This window comes from Theropithecus gelada, chromosome 20 (assembly GCF_003255815.1).
Source record: "Theropithecus gelada isolate Dixy chromosome 20, Tgel_1.0, whole genome shotgun sequence".
NCBI lineage: Eukaryota > Metazoa > Chordata > Mammalia > Primates > Cercopithecidae > Theropithecus > Theropithecus gelada.
In genome coordinates this window covers 45,113,485-45,131,120 of record NC_037688.1, presented here as the reverse complement: position 1 = coordinate 45,131,120, position 17,636 = coordinate 45,113,485, and the positions used below count along the sequence as shown (strand labels likewise).

Below are 17,636 nucleotides of genomic sequence, written 5' to 3'. Positions count from 1 at the left end.
CCCCGGCGCCCCCCGGCCGCCCCCGCGCGGCCCCCGGCCCCGGGTCGCGGCGCGGCGCGGGCGGCAGCATGGTGGAGAAGCGCTGCCCGTTGCAGAGGGACGGCGTGTACCGCTGGTTCTCGGAGCTGCCGTCGCCGCAGCGCGTGGAGTTCCTGTGCGGCCTGCTGGACCTGTGCATCCCGCTCGAGCTGCGCTTCCTCGGCTCGTGCCTAGAGGACCTGGCCCGCAAGGACTACCACTCGCTGCGCGACTCGGAGATCAAGGCCAACAACCCGGCCGACCTAGGCAGCCTCACCAACCTGACGGACGAGGTGGTGCGCAGCAAGCTGCTGGTGTCGCTGGCGCTGCTGGGCTCGGAGCAGCGCGAGGCGGCGGGCGTGCTCTACCGCACGCTCACGCACATCGACTCCATCATCCACAACTACGGGCTGCAGCTCAACGAGGGCCGCACGGGCGATGAGTTCTTGCTGCTGTTCACCATGGCCTCCAACCACCCGGCCTTCAGCTTCCACCAGAAGCAGGTGCTGCGCCAGGAGCTTACGCAGATCCAGAGCAGCCTGAACGGCGGCGGGGGCCACGGCGGCAAGGGCGCGCCCGGGCCGGGCGGCGCGCTGCCCACCTGCCCGGCCTGTCACAAGGTGCGTGCCCGCCCCGAGCTCTGCCCTGTACCCAACTCTGCGCCCCTAACTCTGCACGCCAAGCCTCCAGCCTGCACCGCGAGCCCCCCACCCAGGCCTCCAAGCCTGCACCGCAACCCCCCCCAACCCACGCCTCCAACCTGCACCGAGAGCCCCCACCCAGGCCTCCAGCATGCACCGCGAGCCCCCAACCCGTGTTCCAAGCCCCATCCCAAGCTTCTACCCCGCACCCCAAATGTGTGCCCCACCTCTCCAAGCCTCCACCGTACATCTGAAGTCCCCATCCCGTGTCCCAAGCCCACATCCTAAGCCCCCACTCCGCACCCTAAGTCTGCACTTCAAGCCCCAAGACCGCACCGCGGCCCTGAACCCACACCCTCAGCCCCCTCTGCGTGCCCCAAAGCCTCCAGACCTATGCCTCGCGCCCCTTGGGCAGGAGCGGCTGCAGGGGCCCTGGGTCCGAGGATCCGCGGGAGCGGTGCGGGAGACGTCCGCAGTCAGAACTCACAGTCCCGGGTGCCCTCCTTTCACTTAGCTGGCTGCAAACGCGATAGGGCCTTTGTCCCCTTAATGGGGCCCTTGGGTGACAGATAACAGATTGCGGCGCCTTGGTTTCCCCAAATCTGGGATTTATTACCAGAAAGGGAAGGAGCCGTGGCCATGCCAGAAGCCGCCGGTGAGGTGAACATTGCAAGGCGCTGAGCCGCTCCCTCCACACAGGTGTTCGGGGCCCCGCTTGGGGCCTGTGTCGCTGGGGGTCTGGGCGCGGGACGTGGCTGTCCGTGTGAGCTCATTTATGGACACGTGCATGCTGTATGATGTACGCGTGTGTCGCATGTGGGCATGTATGTGTGCACACGTGTGTGTATGAATGTGCACATGCCTGTGAGCGTTGTGTGTGATCGTTTTTAAGAGCCAGGCTACCTGTAAAGGACAGAAAAAGACTCTTAGAGCTTTAAATGCCCGTGAAACCTGTTGGCGACCCTTAGAAACAAAACCCAGGCCGACTTTGAGTGGGAGGACACCGGTGCCTTAAGGAACCTTAGGTTAAGTTAAAGATCTCCGGTCTCCAAATTGAACCGGAAGGGCATCCTGGCCATCCACTTAGCGATGTGAACTTTTGTCTTAAGTGTTTCAGAACTGAAAACGCAAAGTGTTTGGGGCTCAAGCTATTTTTAACAGCCCCCTGCAATCCAGTGCCAAAATTTTGCTGCCGGAAGAGATTACTTTGACCTGGTGTGATGTGTATTTAGATTACAAACTGATTTTTTTTGGGGGGGAGGGAATAGGTTGCAGTCAGGACCAGTCCTGCTGAGTGCCTCTTTGCAGTGTCTTTAAGCTCTTTGAAGTTAAAACTTTGATAAGACTTTCCTTTTATGAGTGGCTGAGAACACCGTCTGGTTTGCTAGGTTTTTTGTGTGTGTGTGTGTGTGTGTGTGTGTGTGTGTGTGTTTAAAGCTTTCAATCCTAGATTGTGGCTTTTCCTTTTTAATGTCTTCCTCTAAGAAGTAGTTGTGATACATACGTTGGTTTTTTTAGTTGATTTTTTTGTGTGTGACATTTATCTCCAAGACTATAGTTTTTAAGTTCAGCTCTCACCCTAGATTCCAGGCTGTGTGCTGCCCAGAGGGTCCTAGGAAATGTAGTTGTTTCTAGTAATCTGTGTAAGCCTTGACATGCCGGCAAATTGTCGCGTATTCATGGAATCCCACTCATTTATGGTCAGTTTTCATGTGCTGTTACTCCTTTGTGTAGAGTCCACCCACTAATAATTTCTATGGCTGTTGCTACAGTAACGTCAGCTCTTTAAGGGGATTCTTACTGTGTGAGCACGGGTGCATCACTTTATGCAGACAGTGGTGATTATTACTTTGGTTGGGCAGTGAGCTAAATCTAGAACAAAAATATCTTTTGTAGGAGAGACTTTCTGTCAAGCAGAAATCCCTTTGATGAGATGAAGGGGCTAATCTATTCCTCTCAGCTCACCCCTGCACACCCCCCTCCCACCAACCCCAAGGCCACGGGCACTGAATTTACCAGCCGTGCAACCTTGGCCAGGATCCTTCTGCCGCTCAGGGTGTCCCTGTTGCGGTGGAAGGGATGTAACCTACCTCACAGGCTTGTTTTGAGGATTACATAGGTAACATGTGAGCTTCCAGCAGAGGTGCAGTAAATGCTGCTTTCTCCGTATTTATGGCCTCTCTGGCTTTTAACATTCATTTTTACAGAGGTATGCTAACTTAAAGTAAGGCGTATTTTATAGATGGAATTATTTACATCTTGGCCATGAACGTTTATGTGTTCTAAATTGGTTTTTGAATAGTTACTTGGAGCTGGCAATTTTTTAGTTTCATCTTTGGAAAACTGGAAAATTCTGTGACCCTTAACGAGAGGATTATTATAAGGAGTAACCTTGGGTTGTCATTTCCGTATTTCAAAACACTCATGGTTTCTAGTTTTCCCTACATCCCCAGTGTCACTGCTAAGCTAATTTCAGCCCCATTCATTTAACTTTCGTTTCTGTTGCTGCCTCAAAGCTAATACTGATGCTGATGAACCCTTTGTTGCTTGGAGCAGTCAACTTAGATGAAATCTAGCATTTAAATATTTTGCGTTCTTAGTTTCTAAATCTGACATTTGGGGTAATCCTGAAAATGCAGCCCCGTTAAAGCTGTCTGCATTCTTTTGTAAGCTGTTGTATTTTGTGTTGAACTCTTCCAATTTAGAGACTTTGTATTTTTCTTTTAGAGATACAAATGTCAATTGCTTTTAAAATTCTTTATCCAATTTGAATTTTTATTTCTTGGCCTGGCGAGGTGACTTACGCCTGTAGTCCCAGAAGTTTGGGAGGCCAAGGTGGGCAGATCGCTTGAGCGCAGGAGTTCAACAACACCAGCCTGGGCAACGCAGCGAAACCCTGTCTCTACAACAAATACAAAAATTAGCCAGGAGTTGTGGCGCACACTTGTAGTCCCTGCTACTTGGGAGGCCGAGGTGGGAGGATTGCCTGATCCCAGGAGGTCAAGGCTGTAGGTGAGGTATGATCGTGCCACTGCACTCCAACCTGGGTGACAGAGTGAGACCCTGTCTCAAAAAAAAATTTTTTAAGTTTATTTTAACTGTATTATCAGAAAGTCATTATTTGCAATTCCTTGTCCAAACCCTGTATTTTTATTTAAAAATTCTTACTGTTCTGAGGACTTACAGAGGTGTAAAAGTGTGGGGAGTGTAAAGTAGACATACCTGTATTTTACTTTCAGAAAGAAAAATACTCCCAGTAGCCACACTGATGGTAGGCTGAATTAGTTGTACTCTGCCTGGTGGCCGGTAATGCTGCTGCTTGCTGCTCCTGCAGTCGCCTGTTCCAGGGTGCCAGCTGTGGGGGATAGTTGGCTTAAACTTTCTGATGTCTGTTTTATGTGAATAAAAGACCATAGTTTTGGAAATAGTTAAAATAAATCCTTTGTAGTTTTTTCTTTGTGTCAGTGATAATTAATATGCTGTGGTATATGGACATGCTTATCTTGTTTTGAAAATAACAGCCTTATTGAAAGAGAATTCATATACTATATACACTTAACCCTCTTAAAGTGTAGAAGTCAGTGGTTTTTAGTATAGTCATATAGCTGTGCAAGCACGACCACTGCCTCTGAACGTTTCTGTCACCCCAAAAAGAAACCCAGTGTCTATTAGTCACTCCCCATTCCCTGTGCCCCCCGACCCTTGACCACCCCTTTTTGTCTCTATGGGTGTCTTTTGGATGTTGGATGTAAGGGGAATACACACTGTGTGGCTCTTTGTTACTGGCTGCCTTCCCTGGGTGTTGTGCTCTCAGGACCCCTCCGTGCTGTGGGTGTGTCAGCACTTCCTCCTCTTTCACGGCCGAGTGGCGTTCCCCTGTGTGAAGAGGCCAAGCTGTGCTTGCGCGTTCCTCAGCAAGTGGAACTTGGGGTTGCTTCACATGCTTGCTTGTAGACCTTTTTCTTCGTGGTTAATAGGCTCTTTGTCTTCACCCCCATGCACCATGCCTAACACTTAGCGCATCCTCTGTGGACCACTGGCGCACGTGTCTGTGCAGGGCTGTCCTGAGGGCTCCTGTTCGACCTGGTGGATTGCTAGGTGCCGTGTGTAGAGCTATGTTGTAGGTGTGGCCTCAGCTAGCCTGGGGAGCTGCAGTTGGAGGTGGCAGGGAACACGGTGCTGTTGGTACAGAGCCTCCAGACTGGTGTATTTGGTCAGCGACAGGTATGGGGGAGCAGGGCCTGGTGGGCAGGGGTGGGGCCCCGCCTGAGCTCCAGCTGTGAGGGCCCTGCCCTTTGTGTTTCAGCATCCTCAGGGTGTGGATAATGAACTGCTTCATGGGGCTGATTTTTTGAGGGGGTATTAAAATGATGTTTTTAAAGTTTTTGGTGCAGGGGTGTGGTGGGATGGTGGTCTTCCTTTAGGATTATGTGCTGTGGAACGGTACTGGAACTCTCTGTGGCTTGCATTGTGAGTGCCCGAGAATAAGCACTGTAGAAACTTCAGATGGACACAAATACTGTGAATAAACCTGCTGAAAATCTCTGTCCAAAGATCAGCAACAGCTTTTGCTTTGTTGCTTTTCATAAGCTGTTGAAAATCATTGCAGTTCAGAGGTGAAATGTGGATAGTTCATCCTTAGGTTATTAGACAAAGTGTAAGTGGCTTCTTTTGGTTTCTCCTTTAGCCCTAAACTCTGGGCCTGTTGCAGCCAAGAGTCATCTAGCATTCCATAAGAACGGACTCTCTGGAGCAGCTGTTGTCACTGATGGTTAAAGGAATAGCTGTGACCTAAAAGCACTGTTTTGTCTCCATCTTTAACACTTGTTCTCCTGGGCAGCTGGAAACTGCCTGGTCTGTGAACTTGTCTGTGAACTAAGTCTTCTGGCTGTCTTTGTATACATTGCTTGTTTTATTACATCACAGGAGATAATATCCTAACACATAGTGGATTTTTTTTATTTTTACGGCCAGCTGTAACAGGTCTAAAACACTGTCCTGTTTCATAGTAAAGTACAGTACATGATACCGGAATCGAGACATACAGTCATGTGCTGCTTAAGGACACAGATACGTTCTGAGAAAGGCGTCCTGAGCTGATCTTGTCGTGTGAGCACCACAGAGTGCACTTACACAAACCTAGGTGGCGGAACCCGGTGCACCCCAGGCCACGGTGTAGAGCCCATTGCTCCTTGGCTCTAAACCTGTGCAGCGTGTTGCTATACTGAATACTGTAGGCAGTTGTGACCCAGTGGTATTCGTGTATCTAAACAGAATAGGTACAGTAAAAATGCAGTGTTAGAATCTTAGAGGACCCCGGTCCGTGCGGTCAGTGATGGAAGCATCATTATGCAGTGCGTGACCATGCCGGGATGCAGTCCTGATTGCTTTCTTGGTGGTTGTGTTTTTGTTGATGCCATGATGGAGCTGCAGTAGCACTGCCATCTACTGTGTAATGGCTTGGATTATGTGGTACTGTAATTACTGTCCTTTGCCCTCACATTAAATGAAGGCCATTTACTTTGACATGAGCTAGTTCACCTTTGCCTCATTTAGTTGAACACACATTTCAGTTTTGCTGTTTTGTACTGTGTTCCAAGCATAGTTGTAGGAACTGGAAATTCTGTGTCATATTTGGGTATGATGAGTAATATGATGGTATTGTTTGTTCAAGTGAGAAGATAATTGGAGATAAGCATCTGCGTTAGTCTTGTTGCTGCAGGTGAAGCGTACCGTTTTCTTAGGCTTTAGTTTACCCATTTTCTCTTTAGTCCTGTAAAACTTCATTTATCTTTTGGATTAACATACTTTTCCAACAAATCTACATGAGTCTTAAAACTCCAGAGTCCGGCTGGTAGAATAGAATAGTAAGAGGTACTTGCGCTGGGGCATTTTTGTTTGTTGAATTGATGACAAAGAAATTTTTGTTATGCTAGGAAAAATTTCTGCTTTAGTGTTGTCCCCCGCCCCCCACCTTAGAGGCATTAGATTTTAGAAAAAGATCCTCTTTTTTTTTTTTTTTTTTGAAAAACTGCCAGTTGGAACAGTAGTTATCTTATTAGTTTAAGAACTGTTGCTGCAAGTTACCTTATTAGGGTACATTATTGAAGGGCTTTTGGTTTTGGACTTTAGTCTGACATATGCAGTTTAGAAATTAGTTTTAGCAAGGTAATTTTTTTTTTCTCCAGTCTCTGTAGGTGTTTTTATTGTAGAGAGACCTGATACATTGTAGAAACATTTCCTATCAAAGGTAAAAAGAGATCATCCAGAACTAACAAAATAGGTTAATTCTTAGCAGTTTCTGTTTTGTTCTGGGTTAAAAGACCCAAAGCTACTTAAAGTGAGAAGACAGAAGCAAGACAGAGTATCTTTCAAATAATTGCTCTTCTAGCAGCTGCGTGTCATGTCTGATCAGGGCATGATTAAGCAGGACAGGACTTCACATGCTGGCCACAAAGCCCTGGCCCCAGCCGCTCACCCTCAAAGAGGGGCACTGTGGACCCCGCCTGCCATTCACTACCCAGCTTGCCAGTGGGGCAGGTGCTTTGCAGGCTCACAGAAAAATCACTCGCCCTTGAAATGTGTTATCTGGGCCTGGATGCCTCCTTAGTTTCTCTGTGTTTCCTTTCTGTGTAAGGCTGATCCCTCACTGATGGTTTGGTCACACCCCTCTGTTTCCTCAGGGTCACTGGTGGGTCAGCGTTTGAACGTTGTGATTTCTGTCTCCCTCCTACAATCCAAACTTTGACCTCTAGTATTTTCCCACCCGACCCATAAACAGAACCATAATGGTTCTCTGATTTGTTTTCAACAAAACCCCACCTTTAACATCACTCACCTCTACCAGCCAACAAAACCCCACCTCTAACACTACTCATCTCTACCAGCCCCTGTTCTCTTTGTGGCTTCACCACCGAGGCCTCACCACCGAGGCCTCCCTGAGCAGCTAGCAGAAAAGGCCTTCCATCCCGCTGGCTGGCGCTGGTCCACGCGAATAGGTTGATGTGTGTCTTTCCAGACATGTTTCTGCACATATATGTTCACACGTTCTTTCAAGACCCCATACACATGCTTAGATACACGTAGGATCTTACTTACACGCTGTTCATCATGCTGTAACAGCCACACTTCGTGAAGTCAATTCTGCTGTCTCTAGTTCCTCACCTTCAGTTATTCCTCAGCCTCCTGTGACCTGCCTTTTGCCTTGAACCTCTTTAACAAAAACAATTTTTATGGAGGAGTATTCAGCAATCTCTTCAGTGAAGAAAAATTTTAAATAGGTAATGTAACCAGAGGTAAGAAGTGGAAAAGTGCCAGAGGCAGCTGCATGGAAAGTCCCTTCTCCCACAGATGGCAGGGAAGGGCACCCAGGATGTTTTAAGGGTCAGGCAAGGTTCTCCTTTCCCTGGGTGTTGATAACTTTTATTTCACGTGTAAAAAACATGTTTCTTACCCTCTTCCCAGCCATCCAGTTCCCCTCTTTGCAGATAGCACACTTCCTCGTAGAACCTTCCAGAGAAACCATATGTATTTACAAGTAGATACCTGATGTCCCACTGCACACACAGGTGCCTCCTGGTCTTCTCTTGGCAGTCTTTCCAGGTGAGGCTTCTCTGTCAGTCCATAAAGAGCTTGTTCATGGCACGAATGTGTTATTTAATCAGGCCCTATTGATAACATTTTGTTCCATCATATTACCAACCAGTTCAGTGTCATTTACATGTTACGTACATATCACCCACATGTTACAGACGACAGATGGCACCTTTCGCAGTCAGGTAACTCTGCCTGTGGAGTAGAAATCCACAGGTGGAGTTCGGTCAAATGGTCTGTGCTTTTGCATTTATTTTACCTGTTGCCAGGATCTGCTTTTAGAATTCCCACAGCCATGTACAAGGCCTGTTTCCCTAACCTTTAATGAGCCCAGTGAGTTAGCCACTTGCTGGTCGTGGCCATTCTGTTAGGTGGAGACTTACCCTGGTGTGGTGTAGTTTTATCTTAGGAGTGAGGTTGAATATTGTTTCAAGTAAACTATTTCATTGGTTTTTGGTGAGCTGTTTATCTCCTTTGCTCACCTCTGTTGGGTTGTTGGTCTTTTCTTTTTTTAATTTTTACTTTATTTGAGATGGAGTCGTACTCTATCACCCAGGCTGGAGTGCACTGGTGTGATCTCGGTTCACTGCAACCTTTGCCTCCTGGGTTTAAGCAATTCTCCTGCCTCAGCCACCCAAGTAGGTGGTATTATAGCCTTGTGCCACTGAGCCTGGCTAATTTTTGTGTGTGTGTGTGTGTGTGTATTTTTAGTAGAGATGGGGTTTCACCATGTTGACCAGACTGGTCTCAAGCTCCTGACCTCAAGGGATCCACCCACCTCGGCCTCCCAAAGTACTGGGATTACAGGTGTGAGCCACCACGCCTGGCTGGGTTGTTAGTTTTTAGAAACTCCGTAAGTTTCAAGGAAATCGTCTTTAGTAGGAATTGCATGTATTTGTGTTTTGGGTTTTTAATCTTGTCTTTTGACTTTGCCATGCAGTTGTTTTCTCTTCTTTTTTTTTTAAGTGGTATATTTATCAGTCCTTTTTGGTATGGCTTCTGGCTTTTGTGTCATAATGCATAATGTGTAATGCGTTTCTCATCATACATATTATACATATGCATGTATTGTGCGTGCATAATACACATGACACCCTGTACATTCTAAAGACAGTCCCCTGCAGTGTCGCCTATGGAACTTGTGTCATTCTCTTTTTATACCAAACGGATCCATCTGGAATTGATTTGGTATAAGGTACAAAGTTAGTTTTATATTTTCCAGATGACAGCCCATTTGTCCCAGTGCCATCTGTTAAATAGTCTCTGCTCTCCGAGATCTGAGCTGTCTCTGTCGTATACTCCCACATCTATTTGGGTTCACTTCTGGACCCTACGTTCTACTTCATGGATGTCTGCATCCAGATGACCTCATGTTGGCCAGGTTCATTGGATACTCTCGGTTATGTTTCTTACCTCTTGTTCGTTTTTGTGGTTTTCCTACACAGAGGAATCCCCGGGAAAGGTTTTTTTGGGTTTTGTTTGAAATAAATATGGCTGCGAGGCACCTCCCCCGGTTGGTGGCTTCTGCAGCCTGGGTGTGCCGGCCGGCTGGGATCTGCGCTGCCTCCGCCAGTTCTGGCACTGCTGGTTTTCCTCTTCTCTGAATATCTGTTTTCAGTTTTTCCTCTGCTTTTCTGCACTTTTGATGATGTTATTCCTCAGACTTCTCTCCTTTTTCTTTCTTTTTGCTTTATAATTCATAACCTTTTCAGCTGTGGTTTTGCCAGTCTCAATGATGAATCCAAAAAACCTAAAGGCTCAACCAGACCTTCAGCTTCCAGTGAAAGTTCCCAGTAGCTCAGTGTGTGCAAAGGCGGGTTTCTCTCTTCCTGCCTGCCATGGTTCCAGTGTTTCCCCCAAAGTTTGCATCTCGGAAACTTAATCCCCAGTGCAGCAGTTTTGGGACATGGGTAGGTCGCGAGGGCTCTGCCACTGCCATTACGGTGAGGTAATATCCTTGTCACCTGAGAGTGCTTTTGTAAAGGCCGGTGTGGGGCTCCTCTTGCTGGCTTGTTCCCTGGCTCTGTCACCCTTCCCTCTTCTGCCTTCCACAATGGGATGTCCCAGCAGGAAGGCCCTCAGCAGATGCAGGCTCTTGCTGTTGGACTTTCAGCCTCCAGAACTGTAAGAAATACCCTTCTTTTCTTTTTCTTTTTTTTTTTTTTTTTTGAGGCGGAGTCTCGCTCTGTCACCCAGGCTGGAGTGCAGTGGCCGGATCTCAGCTCACTGCAAGCTCCGCCTCTTGGGTTTACGCCATTCTCCTGCCTCAGCCTCCCGAGTAGCTGGGACTACAGGTGCCCGTCACCTCGCCCGGCTAGTTTTTTGTATTTTTTAGTAGAGGCGGGGTTTCACCGTGTTAGCCAGGATGGTCTCGATCTCCTGACCTCGTGATCCGCCCGTCTCGGCCTCCCAAAGTGCTGGGATGACAGGCTTGAGCCACCGCGCCTGGCCCTTTTCTTTATAAATTACCTACCCTGTGGCATTCTGTTACAGGAACACAAAACAGACCAAGACACCAACCCTGACCTGCTCTGTCCTTCCCTTCTAATTCCCTCCAGCCAGAGGCCCAGGCCTGCCATAGAGATGCCCTTTTTTATCCCCTCCAGCTGGTTTATGAACAAGTCCTAAATATCTTTAGATTTGTCTCCAGTGACACCGTTACAGCCCCGATTCAGTGTTCCCTCAGAATCTCCTTTCTTTCCCCCCTACTTTCCTTTCTTCCTCTCCTTCCTTTCTCCTCCCACTTCCCCTTTCTCCCTCGTTTCTTTCCCTACCACACTTGCCGTGGTGGTCACATGTATGGCACACTTCTCTGGACGCAGGCTTAGATTGGAGGCAGTATGCCAGGGAAGCAGGATGTAGATTAGAATAGTCTTCAGGGAACCAGCATGGCCCCAGCCTGGCCTAACTCCACTTTGCTTCTGATCAGAAATCTGTATTAGAATGCAAGTCAGCTGATGTCAGTGTTTAACGTCTACAAGAAACAACTTCATAGCTGCTCCATTTTATCTTCTAATTGAATAGTTCAGAAGCATTGGTACCTTAACGCTTTTTAGAAATAACACTGATGTGCCCAACTCTGACCTTGACTTAGGTCTAGCCTCATTAACATTCTAGTCTCCTGGCCTGGGTCTGCCTTCTGGTAACCCTTTTTGGTCTCCCTGGCCTGGGTCTGCCTCCATAACCCCCTCTGGTCTCACTGGCCCCCTCTTAGCCTCTAACATCAGTTCCCTTGTGTCACTGGAATGGTCCTGGTCAAAAGCATGCAGGAGCCTCATTTCTGGCTTACAGGTCTTAGCATGATGTGCCATGGCCTTTGTGATCTGTCCCCTGCCTGTCCGTACACACCTCTGTCTGTGGGCGCAGTTCCTCCTCACTGTGCTTTCTCTCTCCTGCGCCCTGGGAGAGGCTGTTCTCTCAGACTGGACACCGGATACCCCCATCCCCATTATTGGTTCATCGATCCCAGTCATTTTGTTGTTGCATCCTTATCCTAGACCTTATGTGCTGTGTTCTATTTCTGCCCCCAAGAGTTTGACTTCGACAGAGACTGCCTTTTTAAATCACTAGAGCCTAGCAGTTCCTACCACCTACTAGGGGCTCACCTATGGAGCATTCGTTAAACCCAGGGGCAGGAGGTGTTGGGTGGATGAAAAGCCGCCGTAGTACAAGTGCTTTTTTCCCTTCGGGTTTTTCTTTTCAGTGGCCACAGTAGTAACTCCTGTTACCAACTCATACTTTTTATCTTTTTAATTTTTGCCTTTATCCAATGACTACTTCATATATATTATATAGCTGTAGATTCTAGTGAAGTTTAACTTGAATTTTAACATCTGTATTCTACTTTCTTATTTATTTATTTTTGAGACAGTGCCTCACTGTCGCCCAGGCTGGAGTGCGGTGGCAGTGATCTTGGCTTACTGCAAGCTCCGCCTCCCGGGTTCACGCCATTCTGCCTCAGCCTCCCGAGTAGCTGGGACTACAGGCGCCCGCCATCACGCCCGGCTAATTTTTTGTATTTTTAGTAGAGACGAGGTTTCACCGTGTTAGCCAGGATGATCTTGATTTCCTGACCTTGTGATCCGCCCACCTCTGCCTCCCAAAGTGCTGGGATTACAGGTGTGAGCCACCGCACCTGGCCCTACTTTCTTATTTTTAATTTTATATTTTTCAAAAGCTGGCATGTAAGGCCAGGTGCACTGGCTCACACCTGTAACCCCATCACTTTGGGAGGCCAAGGCAGGTGGATCACTTGAGACCAGGAGTTCAAGACCAGCCTGGCAACATGGCGAAACCCCGTCTCTATTTTTAAAAAAAAAAGAAAAGAAAAGAAGAAACTGGCATACAAAAGCTTTCATTGGGAGAAACTCTGTGACACAAGAGTTGGGCTTTAGGTTACCGGGGTTGCACACATACAAGGTTGTGAATGCGTCAGCTGAGAGCTCGGAAGAAGCCACATGGCATCATGATGCTTTGGTGGCCTCCTCTCCTGTGGAGCCTGTGGAGGCCCGTGTGTGGATGAGTTCATTTCCATGGAGTAACATTTTTAGTTCTGTAAGTAAGTTTGTTTGGATTATATTTCTTTAATGCTTTTAAAACTTTAAATCATGGTAAGCCTTGATGTTTTAGTTTGCTACATAATGTCTGTTTTAGTTTGTTGCATAATGTCAATAAATTGAAAACCTGTTACTCATTCTAATTAAAGTTTCATTTGTATTTCTTTTATACTTTCAACAGTGACATCAGATTAACTCTTAAGAAGGGAGCATTATGGAATCATTTGTCTATTTGGGACATTTGCATAAAAGCATCAGTAAAATTACCAGAAAGAAATTATATCCTTAGGTTTCTGGTTTTTTTTGTTTTTTTGTTTTGTTTTGTTTTGTTTTTTGAGACGGAGTCTCGCACTGTTGCCCAGACTGGAGTGCGGCAGTGCGATCTCAGCTCACTGCAACCTCTGTCTCCCGGGTTCAAGCGACTCTTCTGCTTCAGCCTCCTGAACAGCTGGGATTACAGGCACACGCCACCACACCCAGCTACTTTTTGTATTTTTAGTAGAGACAGGGTTTCACCATGTTGGTTAGGGTGGTCTTGAACTCCTGACCTCAGGTGATCTGCCCGCCTCGGCCTCCCAAAGTGCTGGGATTACAGGTGGTGAGGCACCGTGCCTGGCCTATCCTTAGGTTTCTTACTGACTCTAATTAAAACATGTATATATAGGAACTAATTCTTAGAAGTATTATAGTCTAGAATTGAAAAAAGATTAAACTGTTTGAAATAGGAAGAGATTTAATGTACGGGGAAGAGGAACAACCCTCACCCCTACTCTGTTTTGGACATTTTAATAAAATTTAAAAGCTTGAGAATAATGCTGACAACCAAATTATAGTAAAATTGGCCTGGCGCGATAGCTCATGTCTGTAATCCCAGCACTTTGGGAGGCCGAGACAGGCAGATCACAAGGTCAGGAGTTTGAGACCAGCCTGACCAATATGGTGAAACCCCATCTCTACTAAAAATACAAAATTTAGCCGGGCGTGGTGGCGTGTGCCTGTAATCCCAGCTACTCGGGAGGCTGAGGCGGGAGAATCGTTTGAACTTGGGAGGCAGAGGTTGCAGTGAGCCAGGATCGAGCTACTGCACTTCAACCTGGGCAACAGTGAGACTCTGTCTCAAAAAAAAAAAAAAAATTAGTAAAATTAATGAGATACTTTGAAAGCATGGAGTACTGGGGTCGTGTGAGAAGCACTGTGTGGTGTGTAAACTCTGCTCGGACACAAATAGATACTCACAGAACTTGCGCGCCACCTCTGGGAGATTCTCCTGACTCCAGGTTCCTGGTAGAGTATCTTTCATATGGGAGAACTCATGCCGTTTTCCAGTCAGTTCCCACCTTCTCCGCACCCCGACTCCCGGGCCTTTTTTCTGTTCTTTTCCTCAATTCTGTTTCTTTTCCACCACCGGTCAGTTTCACCTATTCTAAAACTTCATTTAAGCAGAATCGTGGAATTCCATTTTATCTGTTGGCTTCTTTCGTTGCCTGATTTTAGTGGCTGGTCTAGGGATGACAGTGTAGATTCTGAACTTTCCACAGTCTGCTTAGAGTTAATACTGTGCCACACGTCATGCAGTGTGTCATTTCTCAGAGCACTTACATGTGTGGGTTGTTTAAATAGGTGTAAGGCTTTTAAACTAGCATAGCATTAATACTGTATTGAGGAGGGTAATTTATCAATGTTACTTTTCCTTTTACAATTGCTAATAAAGATAGGAGGTGAGGAGCAGCAGGCTACAGGGAAGAGCGATGCGTGGGGGCGTGTCAGTATTTCTAGATGCGTGCAGTGATGGGCAGCAGACTCGGGGAGCCTTGCAGTGGAGGTGTGTCAGTGTTCCCCAGGTGTGTGCGGTGAGGGGCAGCAGGCTGCAGGGGGATGCCATGGGGGCGTGTCAGTGTTGCCCTCGTGTGTGCGGTGAGGGGCAGCAGGCTGCAGGGGAATGCCGTGGGGGGTGTGTCAGTGTTACCCAGGTGTGTGCGGTGAGGGGCAGCAGGCTGCAGGGGGGGGCGGGGGGGGGGGTTGGCATTGTTCCCAGGTGTGTGCGGTGAGGGGCAGCAGGCTCGGGGGGATGCAGTGAGGGCGTGTCAGTGTTGCCCAGGTGCGTGCAGTGAGGGGCAGCAGGCTCAGGGGGATGTGGTGGGGGGGGCTTGTCATTGTTCCCAGGTGTGTGCGGTGAGGGGCAGCAGGCTCGGGGGGATGCCGTGGGGGCGTGTCAGTGTTCCAGGTGCAGGAGGCTGCTCTGAGGGCGTCGCACGTATTTCATTTAATCCTCATAACGGCTCCATGGGTTAGGTTATATTTTTGTCCCCATTTTAGCAGTGAGAAAACAGACACAGAGAGGTTAAGTATAAATAATTTGACAAAGGTGACGTTAGTTAGTGGCTATTTTTATTATGTGAAGTTAAAATTGTTTGTGTGTTGACTTCATCATTCAAAGTGAGAGGAAAAACCTGAGGAATATGAAATGAGACGAGGAAGAGAGCCCCAGACTCTGCGGCTGGTAAGAAGTAGGGAGTGTGATCTTGTCCCCGGCTTCCGCCGGCTCTGCCGATGCCCGGGGCTGCCCCATGTGTGCAGCCGGCCCTGGGTGGGATCCATGATCTTGGTAACAAAGCTCCTCTCCCTGCCTTGGCCACAGCGGCTCGTTTTTATTCATTCAGCACCAAGTATGTAAATGATAGTCCTCAGTACCGCAGTCCAATATTTTGTTGGGGTTCCTTTTTTTCTTTCCATTTAAAGGTAAAACCTACATTTAGTGAAATGTACTTATTTTAAGTGTGTCATCTGAGTGTTTTCACCACTTCATGTTTTTTTTGTTTTGTTTTGTTTCGTTGTTTTTTGAGATGGAGTCTTGCTCTGTCACCCAGGCTGGAGTGCAATGGAGCAATCTTGGCTCCCTGCAACCTCTGCCTCCTGGGTTCAAGCAATTCTCCTGCCTCAGCCTCCTGAGTAGCTGGGATTACAGGCACGCACCACCATGCCTGGCTGATTTTTTATATTTTTATTAGAGACAAGGTTTCACCTTGGTCAGGCTGGTCTCAAACTCCTGACCTTGTGATCTGCCTGCCTCGGCCTCCCAAAGTGCTGGGATTACAGGCATGAGCCACCGTGCCTGGCCCCCCACTTCAGTTTTGACAGACATAAGCCTTGATGGGGGTTTGTGCAGTATCACCGTCAGCCCAGAGAATTCCCTCCCGCTGTTTTCCAGTCAGTTGCCACCTTCTCCACCCCCCACCCTCAGACCTTCACTCTTTCCCTTGGCCGGGCGCGGTGGCTCATGCCTGTAATCTCAGCACTTTGGGAGGCCGAGGCGGGCAGATCACAAGGCACGAGGTCAGGAGATCGAGAGCTTCCTGGCTAACATGGTGAAACCCTGTCTCTACTAAAAATACAAAAAAAATTAGCCGGGCGTGGTGGCGGGTGCCTGTAGTCCCAGCTACTCGGGAGGCTGAGGCAGGAGAATGGCATGGATCCGGGAGGCGGAGCTTGCAGTGAGTCGAGATCGCACCACTGCACTCCAGCCTGGGTGACAGAGTGAGACTCTGTCTCAAAAAAACAAGACAAAACAAAAAAACTCTTTCCCTCTGTTCTGTTTCTTATCCACCATTGATTAGTTTTGCCATTTCTAAAACTTCATTTAAGCAGATTCATGGAATTCCATTTTATCTGTTGGCTTCCTTTGTTGCATGATTTTAGTGACTGGTCAAGAGATACCAGTGTAGATACTGAACTTTCCAGTCTGCTTAGAGTTAATACTGTGCCACGCCTTGTGCAGTGTAAGAAACTGGCCACTGTCTTGCAACCAGGTGCCTTCCTGGTCCTTGCTGTGGCAAGTGTACATATTACATCTATGCTATAGACATCACAACATATACAGAATTGTTGTTTGCTTCAGTGTGAATGTACCTTTAAAAAAAATTACGAGGAAAATATTGTCTTTTATATATGCTCACATATTTACCTTTTTTCCCCAACCCCTAAGTGGAACCAGGCCTGTTTACCGTTTTGGTGCTTTTCATTCCTTACTGATCCAGTTTGTTAACATATCCTTTCAGTCTGGCAAACTCGCTTTAGTATTTTCGGGAGTGTAGGTGTGCTGGCAAGAAAGGCTCGTCGTTTTCTTTTATCAGAACATGTTTCGCTTTCACCCAACTATTGAAGGATGTTTGCACTGGATGTGAGGTCCTTTGTTGGCAGCTTGCTTCTTCTGGGACTTTGAGAGAAGTTGAGACCCTGTCTCTCCTCCAGGACTCCGCTGTTGGCTGCTCCCCTGTGCTCACGAGTTGTTTTTCTCCAGCTGGCTCTAAGATGGTCTGTGTCTTTGGTATTGGAGCAGCCTGACTGTGATGTGTCCAAGTGTTTTATTGAATTTATCTTATTTGGTGTCCTGAACTTACTGGATCTGTAAATTCACGCCTTCTGCCAACTGTGGGAAATTTTCAGCCATAATTTCTGCAAAATGTGTTTCTGCCTCAATCTCTCTCTCCTTATGGGACTCCAGCTCTAGGTATATTAAACTGTGTGATATTGTCCCTGAAGCTTTGTTTGATTGTTTTCCTTTCAGATCTTTTTTTCTCTCTCTGTTCTTTGGGTTGGATACTTTTTATTGATCCATCTTCAGATTCACTGAGTCTTCTGTTATCTCCAGTCTGCTGTTAAAGCTCATCCACGGGAGTTTTCTTCGTTTAGAAATAGCATTTTTTAGTTCTGCAATTTCCTTTTTTTTTTAAGACAGAGTCTTGCTCTGTCACCCAGGCTGGAGTACAGTGGCACGCTCTCGGCTCACTGCAACCTCCAACTCCTGGGTTCAAGCGATTCTCCTGTCTCA

The 17,636-nt window shown here is 47.5% G+C and overlaps 1 protein-coding gene across 2 annotated transcripts in view; it reads left to right on the top strand.

Moving 5' to 3' along the window:
• The first annotated feature begins 53 nt into the window (after positions 1-53).
• ZCCHC14 (zinc finger CCHC-type containing 14) overlaps positions 54-17,636 on the top strand; it is an 89,276-nt gene continuing 71,693 nt past the window's right edge. For both annotated transcript variants that reach the window (XM_025370843.1, XM_025370842.1), the window contains exon 1: positions 54-638. In XM_025370843.1, coding sequence (XP_025226628.1) covers positions 69-638 — 570 coding nt within the window. In that variant the 5' untranslated portion in view covers positions 54-68. The remainder of the gene's footprint in view (positions 639-17,636) is intronic.